The 21,204-nt window shown below is 41.2% G+C and overlaps 1 protein-coding gene across 1 annotated transcript; it reads left to right on the top strand.

Moving 5' to 3' along the window:
* Positions 1-268: 268 nt before the first annotated feature.
* LOC146970600 (kinesin-associated protein 3-like) lies at positions 269-20,294 on the top strand. Its single transcript, XM_085803797.1, has 20 exons — positions 269-416; positions 2,896-3,027; positions 3,859-4,016; positions 5,290-5,351; positions 5,434-5,575; positions 6,732-6,831; positions 6,915-7,039; positions 7,137-7,235; positions 8,038-8,216; positions 9,886-10,048; positions 10,162-10,262; positions 10,614-10,722; positions 11,420-11,532; positions 11,632-11,791; positions 18,094-18,219; positions 18,346-18,444; positions 18,618-18,703; positions 18,806-18,962; positions 19,051-19,135; positions 20,069-20,294. The coding sequence occupies exons 1-20, from the start codon at positions 388-390 to the stop codon at positions 20,169-20,171; spliced, it is 2,328 nt and encodes a 775-aa protein (XP_085659923.1). The 5' UTR covers positions 269-387; the 3' UTR covers positions 20,172-20,294.
* The last annotated feature ends 910 nt before the right edge of the window (positions 20,295-21,204 follow it).

Raw genomic sequence — 21,204 nt, 5'->3', positions numbered from 1 at the left:
AAGAGGATAGGCTAACTTTACATCGAGTTAGCAAAAAAAAAGGGGGGGGGGGGGGGTTATGGGTTATTAGCATAGACTGTAAAAAGAAGGTTATTAGCTTCTTCTTTTCTTTTGGTAATAAAGCACTTGTTTGAAAAGCTTTACTTACACTGCTGTAGTTAACACAGGGAACAGAGGGTGGTGATGATGCTCTCCTGAGTGCAGCCTACCGCTAAAGAACATCAAGAAGAAGAACGGGATGAACGTCTCCATGTTTGTAGTCCTCTTGTATTAACAGCGGTGCAATTGACTCACACGGATTTTTATGGCCGTGATTTGAGAGCTTCATTTAAATGTGATCGGGACATTAAAATTACTTTAAAATCTGAAACACTATATTTGAGGAAGATGCAGGATGACGCGCGCTACCTCAAACGGTGAGACCCAACAAAACTACTATGATAATAATGACAATTCAGTTCAGTGTTGTCGGGTAAAAGTAGCATTAGCTAGCTAATGTCAACCTCCCTATTCCTCCTGCATGTCAACATGGGTTAAGTAATTACTATAACATGCACTTGGATAAGATCGGGATCAGTTAGTGACTGTAGCCTACTGAAATCTTGTACCTCAGTGAGCAGCGGAGCGGCTCTGTGGCGTGGGGAGAGGCTCAGACCAGCCACTGCTCAAACAGCTGTCAGTTTTAGGTTTGCGTGCTCAACAGTAAACACAAACCACACGAGAAACGGCTTGGACGCTTTTTGTTAAACAGTGTGATCCACCGGTTAATTCGGCATATATGTAGTCCATAGATAGTGCACGAAGATGGATAAAACATGTCACACTGTTCAGCCGGTGTGCTTGTTACAGCTGTCATGTTTCTGACAGCCCTTCCCTTAAACGAAGTAACTTATAGATCTTATCTTTGGGAATTAGCGCAAGAAACCAAGTTGAATGACTCTGTGTACTTCTGCACCGTGCCGCATACCACATACATGTAATTAATAAACGTTTAATTTCTCAAACCAACTCTATTTTTCACCGGTAACGACCACAACATTGAACTGACGCTTCCTCCATGGAGGCTGGTGGAGCTAAGCTAACTAGCTAACAGGCTACTGGGAAACGGTGACCTATAAACCACGTAGCTAATTAGTAACACGTTTAATTAGCTTTACTCTACTACGGTAATTTACACAGTGAGTTGAGATGAGTCTTTATAATTATCTGACACTTTACAGGAACATGTGTTAGCCGGTTAAGGTTAGCCAGTACAGCTAACGTTATCTCTGTGTGTGTGTGTGTGTGTGTGTGTGTGTGTGTGTGTGTCGCTGTTTGGGCGTGTCTGGCGATATTGTGTTATTGTTATGGTGGATTGATAAATAACTGTGTTTTTCCCCGATATGACAGTTAATAACCAAACAATCAATATCTATTTCTATATGTATCTGTATGTCTTTTTTTTTTTATCTTCATTGATGTTTTTAAACCACATGGAGGTTTGCATTTTAAATTTGGTTTGTACCTTGGTATGAATGACAATAAAAGGAATTCAATTCAATTCAATTCGATCTATAATGTCATCGTGAGTTATCAAAAGTGGGTGAAAGGAATAAGTTTGAAAGCCACATGTTTTAAATGTTGAAAAAAAAAACAACCCTAAATTTATTAAAGTTACATTTATGACAGGCAGCATGGGGGAGTATTTTCATATAATTATTAATATATAATCTATTATAATATAATAATTATTATATAATTATATATTATTTACTCTTATGAGTTTTCTTAGTCAGATTTACCAAACCTTCTAAAAACGTGTGGAAAGGTGAAGCGTGAGGATGATCCGTGGCTCTAAAATGCTCATATTAAGATACTTGTCATTGATTATGATAAGGCTTTCAGCAATGAGTGAACAAAACACACAGCACATTGAGTATCAGATGGATGGAGAGTGTTTGTGTGAACTGATAGGCCTATAAATTACATGTAAAAGCCATGACCTAAAAGTAAAAGAAAACTTCCATTGAGTTATGGGAGAAGTGTTGCTGGTGGTCACTCGTTTTTTGCCAGTGCATCAAAGTTTGTGGTCTTTGCTATAATTTAGACAATTTTGTACCAATATTTAACGGTCTGGATTAAAAAACCCAACAGACCACATGGCCTGAAGGCCTTAGTTTGCACAGGCCTGGTTACGTAAATGCTACAAAACATACTTTCAAGCAAAGCATAGCACTAAAGAGGAACTAAGTCCGGCTTTTCGCAGTTTTGCTAACCCTCCTCTCGCCCATGTGCATTTGTTTACAACGAAACTGGCGAGAAATCAATCAATAGAGCGGTACATAACTTTATTTTACAATGTTACAATGTGTATATTTGTGTTGTTTAATCTATCATAAACAAAAGATTATGGTTTACGGGGAACGTTTGTGTTACGGTGTGCGGAGACGAGAGCTGGGACACCGCGACAGCGGTCCTCAATTAATCCGAAGCTGTTTAATTAAGGTATACAATGTTGCATAGTTAAACTACAAATCCTGCATAGTTCCTCTTTAAACTGGAGTGATGTTACATCATCAGTTTCCTAACAGTCTGAATTGCACAAGCTGCTGTGTCCAGAAAGCGCAAGAATCTGAAACAAAAGTTCTAACTAAGCATGATGACAGTGACACATTGAACAGAATATCAATTTTACACTAAGTTTTGTTTAACTATGTTTTAATTAAATACATTTTAGTAACAAACTTAACTGTGTCTCCCCTGTGAAAGTGGTGAATGCCACAAGTTTTCTTAAATGGAGAAATCTGGGTTGAGCATGAAAGCCATTATGTACCGGTATCTAAAACTGAGTTTGCACAATAAAGATGAATGTCTGAGTCGGTGTTTATTTGCCTGTCTGTTCATTGTCATCCACAGCAAAGTGACTGCTGGCAGTTTAGATGTTCACCCCACAGAGAAGGCCTTGGTGGTCCACTATGAGGTGGAGGCGTCTATACTGGGGGAGGGCGGAGGTCATATGCTGGGCGAACGCAAGGAGGGACAAAAGATGTGAGTGTGCTCTTTCTCTTTTATATGTCCTCTTGTTCTCTATTCTGAAACTGAGTCATGAAAGCCTGTAAATGAACTTCTATTTATAGTCACATTTAGTCCTTCTCACCACCCACCTGAGATCTGCTTTTGTCCTCCACCTGCTTTCACTCATGTTTCATTTTCATTTGAATCAGGGTAGTTTTCATCAGGCTGGTCCTTCTATTCACCACTGTGTTGGCTCCCGTCCATCTAAACCGGATAGGAGTAGATAGACATATTATCACAGGGTTCCCATGCGTCCTGGAAAACCAGACAAAACCAATTTTCCAGACATGGTAAAAACATGGAAAATGAAAAACTTGAGTTGTCCTGGAAAAAAATGTTTCTTCTTTTTCAGACCCCACTAAAGATTTATTTTCCAAAGAAGTGCCTAGCAAGAAAACTAGCAACTTTGAGTTGATGAATGTTTTTCAGTATTGAACGGCGAGCACAAGGGTTTTCTCTCCCACAGGCTCCTTGTTTCCTCTGCTGAGTGACAGATAGTGGGTGTGGTTTAAAATCAAAAACATGTTTGCATTGTTCTATGATACTTTTGTTATAATTTCTATGCATATAAGAGATGATTTCATAGATAAAGTATAGTAAATCAGACTTCTAGAGAGGAATAAACATAGAGACAAACTGGTTAAATGGACAAAATAAGGTACAATTTACAAAAAAGAACACTTTTCCAAAGCCTGAACGGGACAGGGGATGTGTTAGTGTTGATTTCTATTGCAGGTAAGTAAGTTAATAATTATAAAATTCATCTTGCTTGAAGTCTGAGTTGTCCTCTCTTTCTCTCACCAGTATCCGTGTGAAAAGTCTTTCTCCGAGCACAGATGTTGGAGCTCTGGCCCAGAAAGTGGTGGAGGAGTGTAAGCTCATCCCTCCCTCCCGTCTGCCCCAGGTGGAGCAGCTTCTTTATTACCTGCAGAACAGGAAATCCTCCCCAGTGGAGGGAAAAGGTGAGTCTGTCATGAGGGAATCTGATCACAAACCAAATAGCTTCATAGAGGAATTGATAGTTTGATAATCATATTTAATCTTTATTTTATATGATTTTAGTTACATGTTTTAATGCCTGTTTTTTTTTAGTATCCTTACCTGTTTACTAACTTCATTTTATGACTTAGATTTTAGATTTTGTTCATTTTAGCTTTTGTAACTTTGTGTTGCTTTTATGTAGGACAAGTGCCATACAAATAAAATTTGAATTTGATTAGTGTTGAAGAAAAGTTCTGTAGTCCATTAATCATTCGTATTGTCAAGTCAAGTCAGCTTTATTTTTAGAGCACATTTAAAAACAACAACTTTGTTGACCAAAGTGCTTTACAGTTATGTGCAAAACAAGAAAAACAATGACAATAGAATATAAAAAGAGGGAGAAAAAAGACAAAGAGAAAGAACATTTAAATACAGTGGGTGCAATTAAATACAATCGGATTCTGAGGATTATGGAGTATTAGTACTATGCTAAATCAAATGCTATGGAAAAAAGATGGGTTTTTAGGCGTGTTTTGAAGATATTAAAGCAGATATCAGTGGAATGTTTTTGTTAATATAAGTCCTAAATAGTCCTATTTTCCGTCAGCAATCACTTACATGAAGTATTTCAGCCTAAACACGAGTCTCTCCGTCACTCTGCTCTGCTGTAACCCGAGGAGAAAATTTTCCTTGTGGGATACAAGTGTTATCCAATGAGGGGAGAGAACGGCATGAAGGGCTGTGTGTGCAGCCAAGGGATGCGCGTGAATGTGGTGACGTAGCACGAGGACCAATTGATGCCTGACAAGGGCGGGGGCTGCTAACTCATGGTGCGTTCAAGGAAACTCGTACTTTGTGTTTTTCCTTCCTGTGAAGTCATACCAGTTCGATCTGGTACGAGTTCACGGGTCGGAAGTTACGAGTGGCCGTTATAGGGAACTTTCACAGACAACAGGACGGTAAAAACACGAGCTACGGGTTACCTGGAACGCTACCAAGTCGTAGTTGTGACTTGAAGCTGTAACTTACGGTTTCAAAAGCCTGCCTTGAACACAGCATTAGCCGAAACGGCCGTGCCGATGATATCTGCTTTAATGGAGGGTGAAGAACAAACTGAATGAGCTAAGTTATTCCACAGTTTTGGACCAGCAACTGAAAATGCTCCGTCACCTTGCACAATGAGAAGGTTCCTGTGTAGAATCGTAAACCGTTCCAGTCTCAGGTCTCTGGGTGTTTGTGTTTTTGTCTCAACAGTAGAGAAGAAAGAGAAACGAACAGTGAAACCCAGAGAGCTGACCCCGTTTGAGGGAATGGAGGTAACACATCATGACACAGGAACAGTATGGAGTGTGTTGGTATCAGTCGGTAACAGTGTGTGTGCTGTGTGTGTCTGTGCAGCTGAATGAGGAGGCCAGCATCACCAGAGTGGAGGAGTACATTGAGCTGCTCTATGAAGGGATCCCAGAGAAGATCAGAGGCTCCGCTCTCATCCTGCAGCTCGCCCGTAACCCTGACAACCTGGAGGAGCTGCTGCACAACGGTCTGCTGGCTCTCTACCTGTTAATACTCATGTTTAACAAAGGAGCCTATAGTACCTAGACTACCTACATCTTATCAAGTGCCACCACATTTTGTCTCCTTTATCAAGCCAATCAAATGGTATTTTTATGATGTAATCTCTCATGAACTAGATTGGGGGGGGGTTTATTGTTCAGTCGCATGATCATTTAATCAAGTCGGTTATAACCCAGACGTTTTCTCCTCCTCATCAAATGCAGTAAACAGAAGGAATGTTATCAGTAAGAGTAATCAAAACACATAGAGTAGCTGCATTACATAATTTATCTATCTTATTAATCCACACATCAAAAGTGCCAGGATACAACATCCTGGTGTTGCAGTTACAGTCTCTGTCTGACAGTCCCAGGTTCAAACATAACATCTTATTTATTCAAATAAGCCATGTATCTCAATAAATTAGAATATCATGGAAAAGTTATTTTATTTCAGTAGTTCAATTTAAATATTGAGTCTCATATAGATTCATTAAACACAGACTGAAATATTTCAAGTCTTTATTTCTTTTCATTGTAATAATTATGGCTTACATTTAATGAAAAGCCAGAATTCAGTAAATCAAAACATTAGAATATAGTGAAAAAGTTTACCATTGTAACCTAATGATGTCACACTCTAATTAGCTGGTGGACTCCAAACCAGGGTTATTATACATTATGGGATGCAACTAAGAGGGAAAAATCCCACAGATTTGGAAGTTCATCTTCAGAGGTCTGACAGAGGCTTTCTCCTGATACCCGAAAAATAAGACTAAGACTAAATAAAAACTACCAATTCCTCAAAAATAAAAAATAAACTAAAACTGCGTAATCAACTAAAACTAAACTGAACTAAAAAAGCAAACTGAAAAACTAATGAAAAAAAAAAAAATAATAAAATAAATAACCTGGCTCCAAACACCTGCAAAGGTTTCCTGAGCCTTTAAATGGTCTCTTAGTCTGGTTCAGTAGCTCCACTATCATGGAGAAGACTGTTGACCACCTTCATATTCTGCTTCATGCACCTGTATGTATAAAGTGTATTTACACATGGCTTGTGTTGTGTCACAGTGTGTGGTACCTGTACTTGTCCTGTCAAGTCATTTGCAAAATGCCTATGTGTCTTTTCTGGGTGTGTAGAGGCGGCTCTGGGTGCTCTGGCCAGAGTGCTGAGGGAGGACTGGAAGCAGAGTGTAGAGCTGGCTACCATCATCATCTACATCTTCTTCTGCTTCTCTAGGTAGCACACACACACACACACACACATACATCACACACCATGTCATGCTAGTATATTTCTAACCTCTTCTGCCTTTCTCCCAGTTTCTCCCAGTTCCATGGAGTGGTGAGTCATTATAAGATAGGCGCGCTGTGTATGAGCGTGGTGGAGCATGAGCTGAAGAGACACGACGTGTGGTGCGAGGAGCTCCGCAAGAAAAACAAAGCTTATATCCTTCATCTGCTGTCGTTCATCAGTTGCATGATACATCCTGTTTTATTTAGTGTGTCTGTCTGGATAATATTCTTTAACTCCTCTCCCTGTACGTGAGTCAGCTCCAGAGAACGGCTCCTTAAGAAGAGACCAGGACAAAGCTCTGAGGAAATACCAAGGCCTCCGAGCTAAACAGGAGCAGCTGCTCAGGGGTAGGTGGACTGCCGAACCACCAAAGGAGAGTTTTTACAAAGAAAAACTTAAAGAGATAGTTCAACATTTTGGCAAATTGGCCCATTGCCATAATCCCTCTAGTTTTAGGAGTAGGTTCATATCTTTAATTGTTGGTGCAAGCTATTTTTAGAACGGCGGAGCAGAGCCGTGAGCTGCTCAGAGCTACGCTACGGAGGCTTGTGGAATTTCTTGGTTTCCCTCATCAAGCTCATCAAATACACAATCCAACAACTCCAAAACGCTCTGGTGGACAAGTTGTGACCTGCACATTCACCACGCTATGAGATAATAACAGAACGTTACGAGACAGAGTTGTAGAGGCAAATGCAGAGACCGCTTGATGAAAAACTGCCTCTAACAGGAACGTGCATCAGCGGTTTTGCATGAATTTACCTCGAAAGCAACTCTGTCTCGTAATGTTCCGTTATTATCTCATAGCGTGGTGAATGTGCAGATCACAACTTGTCCACCAGAGCGTTTTAGTGTAGTTGGATTGTGTATTTGATGAGTTTGATGAGGGAAACCAAGAAATCCCATTAGCCTCCGTAGCGTAGCTCTGAGCAGCTTGTGGCTCTGCTCCGCCGTTCTAAAAACAGCTTGCACCAACAATTAAAGGTAACGAACCTACTCCTAAAATATAGGGATTATGGCAATGGGCCAATTTGCCAAAATGTTGAACTATCCCTTTAAGATGTAAATGTATTCTTTTTATTATTACTTATTATTATTTAAAAATTCCTATTCATTATTTCTCTCTCTTTCTTTGTGTCTTTCTCTCAGTGTCTCTTTACCTCCTTTTGAACCTTGCTGAGGACACGAGGACGGAGCTGAAGATGAGGAATAAAAACATCGTTGGTCTTTTGGTCAAAGTTCTGGACCGGAACGACGAGGAGCTGCTGGTGCTGGTGGTCTCGTTCCTCAAGAAGCTGTCCATCTTCTTGGAGAACAAGAATGACATGGTGAGTGACAGAACTGTTGCCTAAAATCAAGGAGTGTGCTGCTTATTTCATTATTCATTCAGCTTTGCCTCGTCTCTCATTTAAAGAATCAGTCAGAATGAGTTCTGCGTTGACTGAATTCAGTCTCTATCTGTATGACATCTGTCTCGTTCATCTTGTTATAATTTGTTCCCAACCTTTCCCAACCTACCCACTTGAAAATCTCCAAAATGTTCGCAGCCCACCTCCGACCACATAAACAACACAGAGGCTAAATGATGCGTTCTCTGAGAATAAATATAGACGTGCTGATTGTAGTAGACACAATTTGAGAGCCCTTCACTCTGCAAGTTATAGGAGACAAAAAAAGAGTGACAATTTGAAAAAGATTCGACGGCTCACTTGCTGGGAATCACTGAACTAGAGACACTAGTTTCTAGGGCTGGGACGATTCGCTTTTCTCCCGATTCGATTTTTCTACGATTTTTTGGATGCCGATTCGATTTAAATTGCGAATCTACGATATTGCCGATTTTCTCGATTTTTAGTCTGCATTTTTAACACCAGTGAAACAGTTGAATGATTACAGACTATTCCAGGAACCATATTTCCCACATGTAAAGCCGTTTTCCCACTAAAATTAGCGGGTCGACGCGGGTTTTTTAAACGCGGGTCGACCCGCTAACAATCGCCCTTTCCCATTGACCAAAATGAGCCGAGTCTGACCTCCCGCTGAGGGATCAGACAGAGCATAAAGCAGTCGCCCCGCTCTCATTCGCGGTGCAAGAAACACAGTGACGTCCGTCCGCCGAGGCAGACTGGCCGACCTGCGGAGCACCAGGACCGCGGAGGACAGCGAGTCTGCTGCGGCCGTCATGACGGACGTCCGTGGCACAACAACACGTCAGTTAAACAGACTGTCGCTTCTTTTTTTACAATCGTTTTTGGTCAGTCAGTTCTTTGATCTTTTGATCCCAGTCTCGAATGAGAACAGAGCTTTGTTTTGGTACGTGATATGAGACGGCGCGATGACGTGGCGGCACGTAACGCTCAGCGTCATCACGTAAATTAGTGGGTTGACGCGGGTCTGGCGTTCCCACTGCAAGCCGAGCAGAGCCGAGCCGATGAAAGGCGCATCGCTTGCCGAGTCATTTGACGACACGGCTCGGTGCGCCGTCCCACTGCCACCAAAAGCCGATTGTTAGCGGGTTTAAACGGGTTTTTTGACCAGTGGGAAAGGGGTATAAGCATAGACTGTAAAAAGAATATATATAAGTCAGTTTTTAAGGTTTATTCAGCAGCAATATACTGTATGTTTACTATCTTTTCAAAAGCCTGGACTGCATAAAAGAAGAAAAAACTGGCTTCTGAAACCTTTCTGACAAAATGAGATATAGACTGAGGTAAACTGCTACATTTTAACATTTATCTGCACACAAACACTGTAGGAGCCTATAAATTAACATACTCCATTATAAAGTGAACTTAAACCCTTTTCAAAACCTGGACTCTCTGTATGTAAAAAAGGCGAACAAATGCACATTGCACAATATATATTAAAAAAAAAAAATCTTAAAAAAAAAAATCAATTTAAAAATCGTCAAAAAAAAAATTGCGATATTTATGTGAATTGATTTTTTCTCCCACCCCTACTAGTTTCTACTCTGATGTGTCTCTGTCTGTGTCCCAGGCTGAGGTGGACACTGTGGAGCGACTGTCCCACCTGGTCCCCTGTGAGCACGAGGACCTGATGAACCTGACTCTGCGTCTGCTGCTCAACCTCTCCTTTGACTCTGGACTCAGAGCCAAGATGGTGGAAGTGGGTCTGTTGCCTAAGCTGACGGCCTTGTTGGGTAAACCTGCTCACTGACATCCCAGCATGTGCTCCCTGTCATTAATAACTACTGTACTGTACCTTTACACAATGTTTTGTGGTATTTATGGGCTGTTGTCTGTTGTCATGCAGGTGATGAAAACAACCGTCAGGTGGTCATGCGTATCCTCTATCACATCAGTATTGACGACCGCTTTAAGGGCATGTTTGTTTACACCGACTGCATACCTCAGGTAAAACTACAGCCATTAACTCAAAGTGTTGCAACTGTTGGTTTTTTTGGGGTGTTTTTGTAACATTTTCTCTTTGTTATTATTATCATGACAGATTACATTACACAGCTGACATCACTCTCTTGGTTCACAGTTATTATCAAGAAAAAAAAACATATCATAACATGTCAAAACATAGCTGTTACAGTGCCGTAAATGTGTAATGTTAAATAAAGATGAATGAAAGAGGGATGTATGGGCTAGTAGCTACAGGTGCATTCACATATAGGGAGGCCATATATCAACTGTTTCTATACTGACTTTGCTAGTTATAAAGAAACTGTGCTTGTGTTTGTGTGTGTGTGTCTGTAGCTCATGCAGATGCTGTTTGAGTGCGGCGAGGAGGACATCGAAGCAGAGCTCATCTCCATCTGCATCAACCTGGCTGCAAACAAGAGGAATGCACAGCTCATCTGTGAAGGTATATTTGTATGAGTTGATATTTTATGATAGCCTGACAAGCCAGACTATATCATTAAAATGTCTAGTCTGGCAACGACCGGTAGACCTCGGCTCAATCCAGGGGGCGGGATGAAGGCTGTCTTTCAAACTGCCTCTGCACGCAATAGGGTAGCGCTACGACTAATCAGAGCAAAGAGCAGGATGACGTTAGCCTGACAAGCCAATTAAAATGTACGTATGTCGTCATTGCGTTAAGCCCGCCCAACGACTCTCTAAACAGATAGAGCGCTGTGATTGGTGAACACAAACGGTGTTCGAATCTCAAAAAGTTCCTATGGCTCATTTCTAGACCCACCTACGAAGCAAATATATTTGCTGCCGCTAGGGTGCATCTAGATTTCTAGGCTAATTTTATGACAGAAGCAAGAATAAAGTTTGTTGTTGTTGTTGTTTGTATGTTTTGCTTTTTGTTTTGATTGTTTGTTTGATTTTCTTTCTTTTATGACCTGTCATGTGTACTTTTGTTATATCTCTGTTTTTTTTCTAAAAAATGAAATGGAAAAAATCAATAAATAATAGATCCCAAAAAAGAAAAAGGAAAACAAAGAAGCAAGAATAAAGTAAAGTGTAGCCCACTGACTCTGTATGTGAGTTGCATACAGTCCTGTGTAACAGATCAGCATCTGGTCTGTGCTGGTGTCTGTCTCTGTCTGTAGGAAACGGGCTGAAGATGCTGATGAAGAGAGCTCTGAAGATGAAAGACTGCCTCCTGATGAAGATGATCAGAAACATCTCGCAGCATGACGGAGCAACCAAGCCACTGTTCATAGTAGGTTACCAATAAAAACACAGTCATGTTTAGTAACAGTGGTTTAGTGTCCTGCTTTACTGTGTGACTCATCGGTGTGTGTGTGTGTGTGTGTGTCAGGACTACGTGGGCGACCTGGCAGCAGAGATCCGGGCCGAGGAGGAGTGGGTCCTGGAGTGTCTGGGGACACTGGCCAACCTCACCATCCCTGACCTGGACTGGGAGCTGGTGCTGAAGGAGTACAACCTGGTGCCATACCTGAAAGACAGACTCAAACCAGGTGGACATGAGACTAGACTCACATCTCACTATTTAAAAAAGCTTGTTGATATCTGACATGACAGGACGTAAATGTACCGTAGATTCTCAAATAAAAGCTTAGTCTCACACAGACCCCGGTCCTTTGTAATGGGCCGGGTCGGGCTACAGATTTGGGCAAAAAAGAGTCTGTCTCAGTTGGAAGCCGGGTCTATTTACTGTGCAGGTTCTTGTGAATGTATTGTACAAATATGTATTGTTTGAGCAGTTTTGTCGTGGAAATTTTCTGTCGCTGTTGCTGGTGAAAAATGAAATAGAGACTTGGCCGGCCATCATGATTTTATTTCCTTGCAAGGAAAGGTCCATTCGACCCGAGTGGGTGATGTTAATGAAAAGACAAAGACAATGGGGCGACCGAAACACTTATAGCTGAGGAAACACCTCCTCAGGTATGCCACACCCCTTTGTCTGCTGCAGGGGCCGGTCCAATACTCAGACAGTGTGTTTTCAATGCTCTTTGTCTGTAGGGGGTATTGGCACCGACCCCCGAGGGTGTATATGGGGCATCCTGCAGGGTTACATGTTTAGAGGTCTAGACATTAGAATACACAAATGGGTAACAAACAAAGGAGTTCTCATACCTTGGGAGGAAAGCAGGGGGTAGGGACGTCACAAGTGATTAAACCAAAGGAATATTGAAATTTACCATTACAATTCCTCCTTTTGATTATTCATTAATCGCACAAGAAAAAGTCACAACTTAATCGTCATTACAGTTGCTAGAAAAAGGAAAAAGTTGAAAAAGTAAGAAATCATAGTCAGGAAAAACAGGTATCAGTTACAATAAAACGATTAGGGTAAAGAAAACAATTATGTCAATTCTAAACATGTTCTAAATAAGTTGTTCTGCATTGAGGGGTAGGGTTGTCTATAATAGAAGGTTATCTAAAATGTGGTTTTCAAATGTAAAGATTTTCAGAAATTCACACTGACAAAACAAGTAATTACCAAAACAAGCAGTACAAATTCTACATGTTAGACAGTCTACTGAAACTTGACTTGTCAACCTTCCAAATGAATTTGTGGTGTCTAAGTTATGTAATCGACTGTAATATTGTCACACATCATATGTTGTCTCATGTCAAGTTACATTGTTAACTTGAATAAACATGTAATATTCAGTCCATTGATGATAGTGAGGTTTCCTGATGTAGTCAGAACGTAGTTATGTGTAACACGATTCTGTAACATCTTGAACTTTATTGCAGTCATTGCTTGTGAAAGCAGGGGCATGTCTTCTGTAGAGTTCTCAAGATTCTCAATTGTCTATGTGGCTCTGTAGTTTGGTGTCTGAGGGCACCAACAAATCTTGTCCAGGTGTTCTTCAGAGAGAAGTGGAGAAGTGAAAAAGGGAGTGGAAAGGGGCAAGGAGAGTTGTTGCTGGTTCCTCCACCGAACAAATGTCTTTAAGGTAGAAATATGGAACAGTGCCTGACCATGGTTCAGGTTGGGTACAATTTCTTAATTGTGGTGAGTTTGGGCTGGCAGAATGTTCATGGATGGAGTTGAAGTATGGTAAAGGTAGGAGTCCTTCTGCACACATGACAGTGGGATTTTGGTTGTTGAGGACAATGGTTCATGAGTTGGGGTTGTGTGTCTCTTGGTGCAGTAAAATTTTGATGTAATCCTCTTGGATGTATTCTTTGGGCATCCTATCTATGCTTGCACTGTTCTTCTGATCTCTTGATGGTTGTGTTCTAAAGGAAGTCTGTCATTTTCTTATCGGCCGTTGGTTCTGCATTGCTCCTCAGCTCTGTTGGTAGGTGAAGTTGCTTCAATGAGGTTCTTCGTCTTCTGGGCCATCAGGCCTGTGTTGCTCCTCAGATGTGCTGGACGGGTCTTAGGTGTGATGGAGAAGGACCTATGCATCTGGATGGTCCTTGTTGATTCCATGGAGTTCCTCTTTGTGTTGCTCTGGTTCACAGCTGGTCCCTTTGTTGGCTCTTTCCTGCAGTGACCATCTTCACAGCTGGAAATCATGGAGTGGTGTGGACGTTGGTCGTGAAAAGGCTGATTTTCACTTGCTGCATCTGTTGTATAAACAAAACATACACATCCAATATCCCCCCTTTTGACACATGGTTTTACCCATGTGTCACATTAGTGGGAGTAAAATAGTAAGAGGAGAGTGAACTTAAACAGATCTATCCAAAAGAAAGAACCAAATCAGGTTAGATAGTTAGTTTGTTAGTTTGTTAATGGTTATTCTTGTCGGTCCAGTCAGGAGTCAACCTGTTGGAAGATAGCAATTCAGTTATGTTCTTTTCCATCATCTGGTGGGGGGAAAAGAGTGATAGGGTTTAAAATATTGCATCTTATGACAGTAATGTTGGACATTTCTAAAAGTACAGTGTCAAATTTTAGTCATCGTGCTGTGGAGAGGTGAACAAAGGTGTGCCAACTGGGGAGTCTTTACAGGGAACAATCCCTCCTACTGCTTTAAAAGACTCAAAGACTGGCATTATGTAAATCGATAGCTTCTTGATTTTGGAGTGATCGCAATAGGTTCATATTTGATGAGGCCAAAACATCACAGTGACTGACAACCCACAGTGTCTTAGGGACCTCCTGTAGGGCTGAAATAGTTTTAACTTGTTTCAGACAAAAACAAACACACAAATAAACAAACAAACAAACAAACAAACCTAAAAAGTGTTTTAGGTACCAGCTGGATTTTCTTTGAGTGTGCACAACAGATGTTAAACTCTTAAGAATAGCTCTAGATTGATCAGATGTTTTCTTGCCAATTGGCTGCGCGCTTACATTGTTTTTCTTAAATGGGTCCCAATCTTCCCTCTAATTATAAGTGTAAATGTGTAGAACCAAATGGTTTGTGGTGTACATGTCAAAATTGAATTGGTGTGAGAGAGAATGATAAAACACATCTGTGTTGTCCGGTAGATGTGTGCTCCAGTATCAACTCTCTTTCCCAACCAACCTTTTTCAAATGTCTCATCAGGTCCTGGTGACACAAGAGGTTCAATGCAGTTCCTCTGGTGTCAAAACTGTTTTTCTGGCTTCTGTAACAAGCTTGGAAAAGGCCGTTAAGGGTTGCAATTTCCATTGATATGCATACTGCAGGTCTAGGGTGTGGTGAACAAAGTAGTGTGAAAAACATTTGGCTCCAAATTAGATCAGTTTGTTTTGCTACATCTGGGGTTGAGACCAGACAAAGGCCTAATTTGCACATCAAGTATCTGCCCATCAGGTTAATTGGGTAGTTTTCAGAGGGCATGAATGCATGTTTGAAATTTGACTTTAGCCCATAGTATCTCTAACTATTTTGACCTGATGAACACAACACATAATTTTTGCTCAGTTCTTTCATAACCAGTGTCAGTGTTCAAACACAATTTGTAGTTATGTGTATAATCTATACACTCTATGGTGTGTGTGAATGTGGTGCAGTACCTTTCTCAGATTTCACAGGTTGGTTAAGCTTGTCAGCAAGGATCCATTCCCCTCCGACCATCCCGGATCATCCTCAGTCTATGTTTGTTTGCTGGAGTTGATGATGTTCTTAGGGGACAGTTACGTATCCAATGTCCATGTTGGCGACAATGATACAGGCGTCACTGGGAACTTTTCTTCCTGAGTTCCTGTGTCCTTTCTTTTTGTGTCCATGACTGAGTTGTCCATGTTTCCAGACTGTGTTGATGTCCATAGTCCATACACAGAAAACCATTGTTGTACCTTCTGGTCCTGACTCTTCAACCATGGGCATGTTGAAGGCTATATCTTGATTGGAATGGTGTAGTCTGTGTGCAATTGGAGAAGATGATGGAACAGGCACACCAGAATGGGCTGCTCCTGAGCTTGTTGAGCTTCTTTGTTGTGGCGTGGTGGAGTCTGTTTCTCTTCCCTTGCTGGGTGTTGCAGAGTTGTATGACGGTGGAGCTGAGGGATGATGGTGGATGGCCATTGAGGTCTGGATCCAGCTTCAAAGCTGTCAACTGTGGAAACAAAGAAAAGGAAATCTACAAGCTTGGTGCTGTAGTGTTAGTGTGAGTTGCATTTTTCTTTCTTTTTCAAAATTTTCTCTTTTTTTTTTTTTTTTTTTTTTTTTTAAAGCAATTCTTGTGTTGCTTTCCCCATCTGTAAACATTATTTTAACCTTTCATAATTTACAGACTTTTTTCCTCATTTCACTTTTTGTTACCGTTATCTTCAATACTCATTTCCTTTTAAGGGATTCCCCTATTGGGAATCCAAATTCAACTGTACAAACATTTCAAATATTTAAAATTTTAGTTCCCACATTTTCCCTTTTCATAACATCCACAATCGGTCCCTCCGGAGGTTCCCCCTCAACGGAATACTCCCCATTCCAAATGGAGATCGTGCACGACAATTCAATACAGACGTCTCTGTAAGGACCGCTTCGTTTATGGCACCAACGATAAAAAGCCGGTCACTTCGTTTATGCTACAAGCGATAAAAGCAAATAATTTTGTTTTAGGGTGACAAAGTGATTAAAAAACAACCAGTCGTTTCGATTATACTACAAACGATAAAAGTAAATCATTTTGTTTTAAGGTGACAAAGTGATTAAAAACAACCAGTCGTTTAGTTTATACTACAAACGATAAAAGTAAATCACTTTCTTTAAGGCTACAAAGTGATTGAAAAGTACCAGAATCGCTTTGTTTATGCCACAAGCGACAAAAGGCAAATCACTTAGTTTTACGGTTACAAGTAATTCAAAAACCGATCAATTTGTTTATACTACAAATGATAAAAGCAAATTATTTTGTTTAGGCTACAAACAATTAAAAAGCCGATCCCTTTGTCCCTGCTACAAAGTGATCAAAAAGCAGATCTCTTAGTTTGTGCTACAAGTGATCAAAAAGCCGACCGATTGTGGATAACATGAGAAATTAAAATGTTATGTCTAATTAAACCCAAATTTTAGAGAAAAATAATTTAAATGTCAATATTTCAGTGCTCACCAGATGAATTTCCCTGACTTAGTTCGCAGAATTCCAGCGGCAATGATCCAGGACGACAGTAGCAGCCCTCCCCTCTTTTTGAGGTTTGGAGGCTGGAAAACTTTTCTCTTTCCAGGCTGGCCTGTCGCTGCCAGCCGTCCATCCCAGACGATTGCACGAGGAATCCCGGACCGAGCCCCCAAATTGTCGTGGAAATTTTCTGTCGCTGTTGCTGGTGAAAAATGAAATAGAGACTTGGCCGGCCATCATGATTTTATTTCCTTGCAAGGAAAGGTCCATTCGACCCGAGTGGGTGATGTTAATGAAAAGACAAAGACAATGGGGCGACCGAAACACTTATAGCTGAGGAAACACCTCCTCAGGTACGCCACACCCCTTTGTCTGCTGCAGGGGCCGGTCCAATACTCAGACAGTGTGTTTTCAATGCTCTTTGTCTGTTGGGGGTATTGGCACCGACCCCCGAGGGTGTATATGGGGCATCCTGCAGGGTTACATGTTTAGAGGTCTAGACATTAGAATACACAAATGGGTAACAAACAAAGGAGTTCTCATACCTTGGGAGGAAAGCAGGGGGTAGGGACGTCACAAGTGATTAAACCAAAGGAATATTGAAATTTACCATTACAGTTTCTAAGCTGCTTTATTTGTGTATACAACAGTTAGACAGCTCTGCTTAAATCGCTCTTTTTTCCCTCGCTGCCACTAGCTGCGTTTCCATTAGAGATTTTCGCAAAATAAAAGCGATATTTCTGAAATTTCGTACAAAAAAAAAGGTACAATTCTACTTGCAGATGTTTCCATTGAAAGTTTCTCGCGATATCCCATCATTCTCTTAAAGTGATAGTTCAACATTTTGGCAAATTGGCCCATTGCCATAATCTCTATAGTCATAGCGGTAGGTTCGTTACCTTTAATTGCCGGTGCAAGCTGTTTTTAGAACGGCGGAGCAGAGCCGTGAGCTGCTCAGAGCTACGCTACGGAGGCTCATGGGATTTCTTGGTTTCCCTCATCAAACTCATCAAATACACAATCCAACAACTCCAAAACGCTCAGGTGGACAAGCTGTGACCTGCACATTCACCACGCTATGAGATAATAACAGAACGTTACGACAGAGTTGTTTCAGAGGCAAATGCAGAGACTGCTTGCCGAAAAACTGCCCTTGACAGGAATGTGCATCAGCTGTTTTGCATGAATTTACCTCAAAAACAACTCTGTCTCGTAACGTTCCGTTATTATCTCATAGCGTGGTCCCACTGTAGCATCAACACCAATATTTGATAAAGATTTCATCCTGTGATGTTGTGTGTTTCAGGCTCAGCAGAGGACGACCTCATCCTAGAGGTGGTGATAATGATCGGAACGGTTTCCATGGACGATGCCTGTGCTGCCATGTTGGCTAAGTCAGGCATTATCCCAGCCCTCATCGAGTTACTGAATGGTAACACACACACACACACACACACACCTTTCTCTAAGTTCAAGATGTTAACAGTCAGTAGTAGATGTGATTAATGTTTACACACCTTTCATATTTGCTGTCCATGTGTTCTTTCCTTGAACACAGCCCAACAGGAGGACGATGAGTTTGTGTGTCAGATCGTCTACGTCTTCTATCAGATGGTTTTTCACCAGGCCACACGAGACGTCATCATCAAAGACACCCGTATCCTTCCCACAATGCACTCTGTCAACACTGTACTTGTTGATGAGCCTCCTCGCGTATCATCGGTGTGTGAAAATGTGTGTATGGTAGAAGAATGTGTGTGTGAATGGGTGAGCATGTAAACTCTTACACCTCAAGAGGTTTCTGTGGTTTTTCTTTAACCCCGTCTCCAGAGGCTCCTGCCTACCTGATCGATCTGATGCACGACAAGAACGCTGAGATCAGAAAAGTGTGTGACAACACCCTGGATATTATCGCTGTAAGTGACTCACACGTTACTGGAGTGATGGGGTGAGACATCAGGACTCACCTTCTCAGTTTGTCGGCCGTTCCCTTATTTATACCGATGTTCATCTTCTAGGAGTACGACGAGGAGTGGGGCAGGAAGATCCAGTCAGAGAAGTTCCGTTTCCATAACAACCAGTGGCTGGAGATGGTGGAGAGTCGCCAAGTTGATGAGTCGGAGACATATCTGTACGACAACGACAATGACAGGACTGATCTCTTCTACAGTGCAGGTACATGCAACGACAGATCATTGAGATGGTTTCACAAATGGTATTTATTTATTATTTTTATTTAGTAAAATTATGTTTTGTGTTTCAGATGGAATAACGCCAGGAGACGGTTCAGTCAGCCCAGATTTCTTCAATGACCTGCAGGCTCAAAATGGAGACTCACATCACACAGGGTGAGTTCACATTCTCCACAGACATGATCTGGAATGAAAAACAGTGGAGTGTAGTCATTATTGTCACTATTGGAATAAAATACAAAGGTGAAAGCAACGTAACTGGCAACGCACCTTAAGACACATCTGTCTCAAGGTTCAATGTTAAAGGGATATTCAACATTTTGGCAAATTGCCCCATTGCCATAATCCCTATAGATTTAGGAGTAGGTTTGTTACCTTTAATTGTCGGTGTAAGCTATTTTTAGAACGGCGGAGCAGAGCCGCAAGCTGCTCAGAGCTAAGCTACGGAGGCTAATGGGATTTCTTGGTTTCCCTCATCAAACTCATCCAACAACTCCAGAACACTAAGGGTTTTGCCTTTGAGCAGTCAAGCGCTGCCTACGTCTTCTGTTAAAAACAATAACAACAACAGCTGTAGCAGCAGCTGGGATCGCTATCCCAACACCATGGAAACGCAAGACGCTTATGTCCATCTTCCTCAAAGTGAATTTACAGTATAAGAATTATGGGATATTGCGAGACTAGACTTTACCAGAGTTACGGCTCATTTGCAAAAAAAAACTTCCAATGGAAACATCTGCAAATAGCAATTGTATTTTTTCAAAATTTCAGAAATATCGCTTTTATTTTGCGAAAAACCTACAATGGAAACACAGCTACTGGTGACTGGATCTCCTGACATGGCTTTAATAGCAGCTGTATTAACACCAGGTCTAACCAGGGCCAATCAGAGAGCACGTTACTAGCATGAAACCTGAATATAACTAACTGAGGGTTAGACATCAAACTATATTTTTTTAATTGTCTGGGACTCCTCTAGCCATTTCACCATGGTGTTAAATTATAGTTCTTCCTGACCGATCGCAGGCTTAGTTTGAGTTGTGTCATGATAAATGTAGATGAGTTCATCTGACCGTCTGTTTATTCCAGAGATGATAAAGACGTCTTCGACCAGACCAGCTCATCACCCGGACGACCAGCCACTGCGTACGGCTTCAGACCTGACGAACAGCCCTTCTATCAGTACTCATAGACACACACACACACACACACACACACACACACACACACTCTGCATGTCCACCGTTCCATCTGTAGATCCACTTTTCACCGTTAGAGTCACTTCAGTAGCAGACGTTAGAATGTGTAAGAGTGATAGGGAGTGACACACTGCTACTGCAGAGTGTCGTTATTACATGAACTGTAGTTTCACACACCCATCCTGAATCATCCACTTCATCCTCTCATTCACCTTTATGTTCAGCAGATAATGTGAAGTCTTCCATACTGGCCTCAGACGTCTTAGTTCAGTTGCTTGTGATCGGCGGAAAATGTAAAGAATGTGAACAGGTTTTACATTTCTAATAGTACATGTTGATAGGTTTTTTGCATGTGTTTTCTTCTCTTATGTAATGATGGATATTTGATATGTCTTGCCTCCTCAAATCCACTGAAAAAGAAGCTGTGGTTTTTCACATTCCGTTGATGAATGGTTTTACATCCACCGGTCTGCACGCTAACCCATGAGAGGGTAAAAGTGTCATTAACATGCACTACACTGTAAATAATTTGAGTTTTTATGCCACTGTCACAAAATGGGCACCTTATTGTTGTTGGTGGTGGTGATCTTGAGCTGCTTTCACACAAACCTTGTCCTAACCTCCCACACTGGTCAGAGACAAGACTCTGCACCACTGTCCAGGTTGAGTCGGGGCCAGATCCAGTCAGTCAGTAGTTTTTTTTGTTCACTGGCTCAGTCGGTGTGATCCCTGCACACAAAGCTCATTTACATGTGCTTGTAGTATGAGGGCAGGGTCATTATGTTACGTGTATAGAGTAAATTAATCGATTAATCAAACAATAATCGTCAACTATTTCGATAATCAAATAATCGTTTTTTTTTTTAAGAATAAAAGTCAAAATTCTCGGATTTCAGCTTCTTAAATGTGAATATTTCTGGTTTCTTTGTTCCTTTATGACAATGAACTGAATATCTCTTTGGTTTGTGGACAAAACAAGACATTTGAGGTTTGAGAAACACTGACATTTTTTAACATCTTATTGAA

Source organism: Trachurus japonicus, chromosome 17 (genome assembly GCF_045865225.1).
Source record: "Trachurus japonicus isolate A0001 chromosome 17, Traja_1.0".
NCBI classification, from domain to species: domain Eukaryota; kingdom Metazoa; phylum Chordata; class Actinopteri; order Carangiformes; family Carangidae; genus Trachurus; species Trachurus japonicus.
The sequence above is the reverse complement of the archived record's forward strand: the minus strand, read 5'-3'. Positions and strand labels throughout refer to the sequence as shown.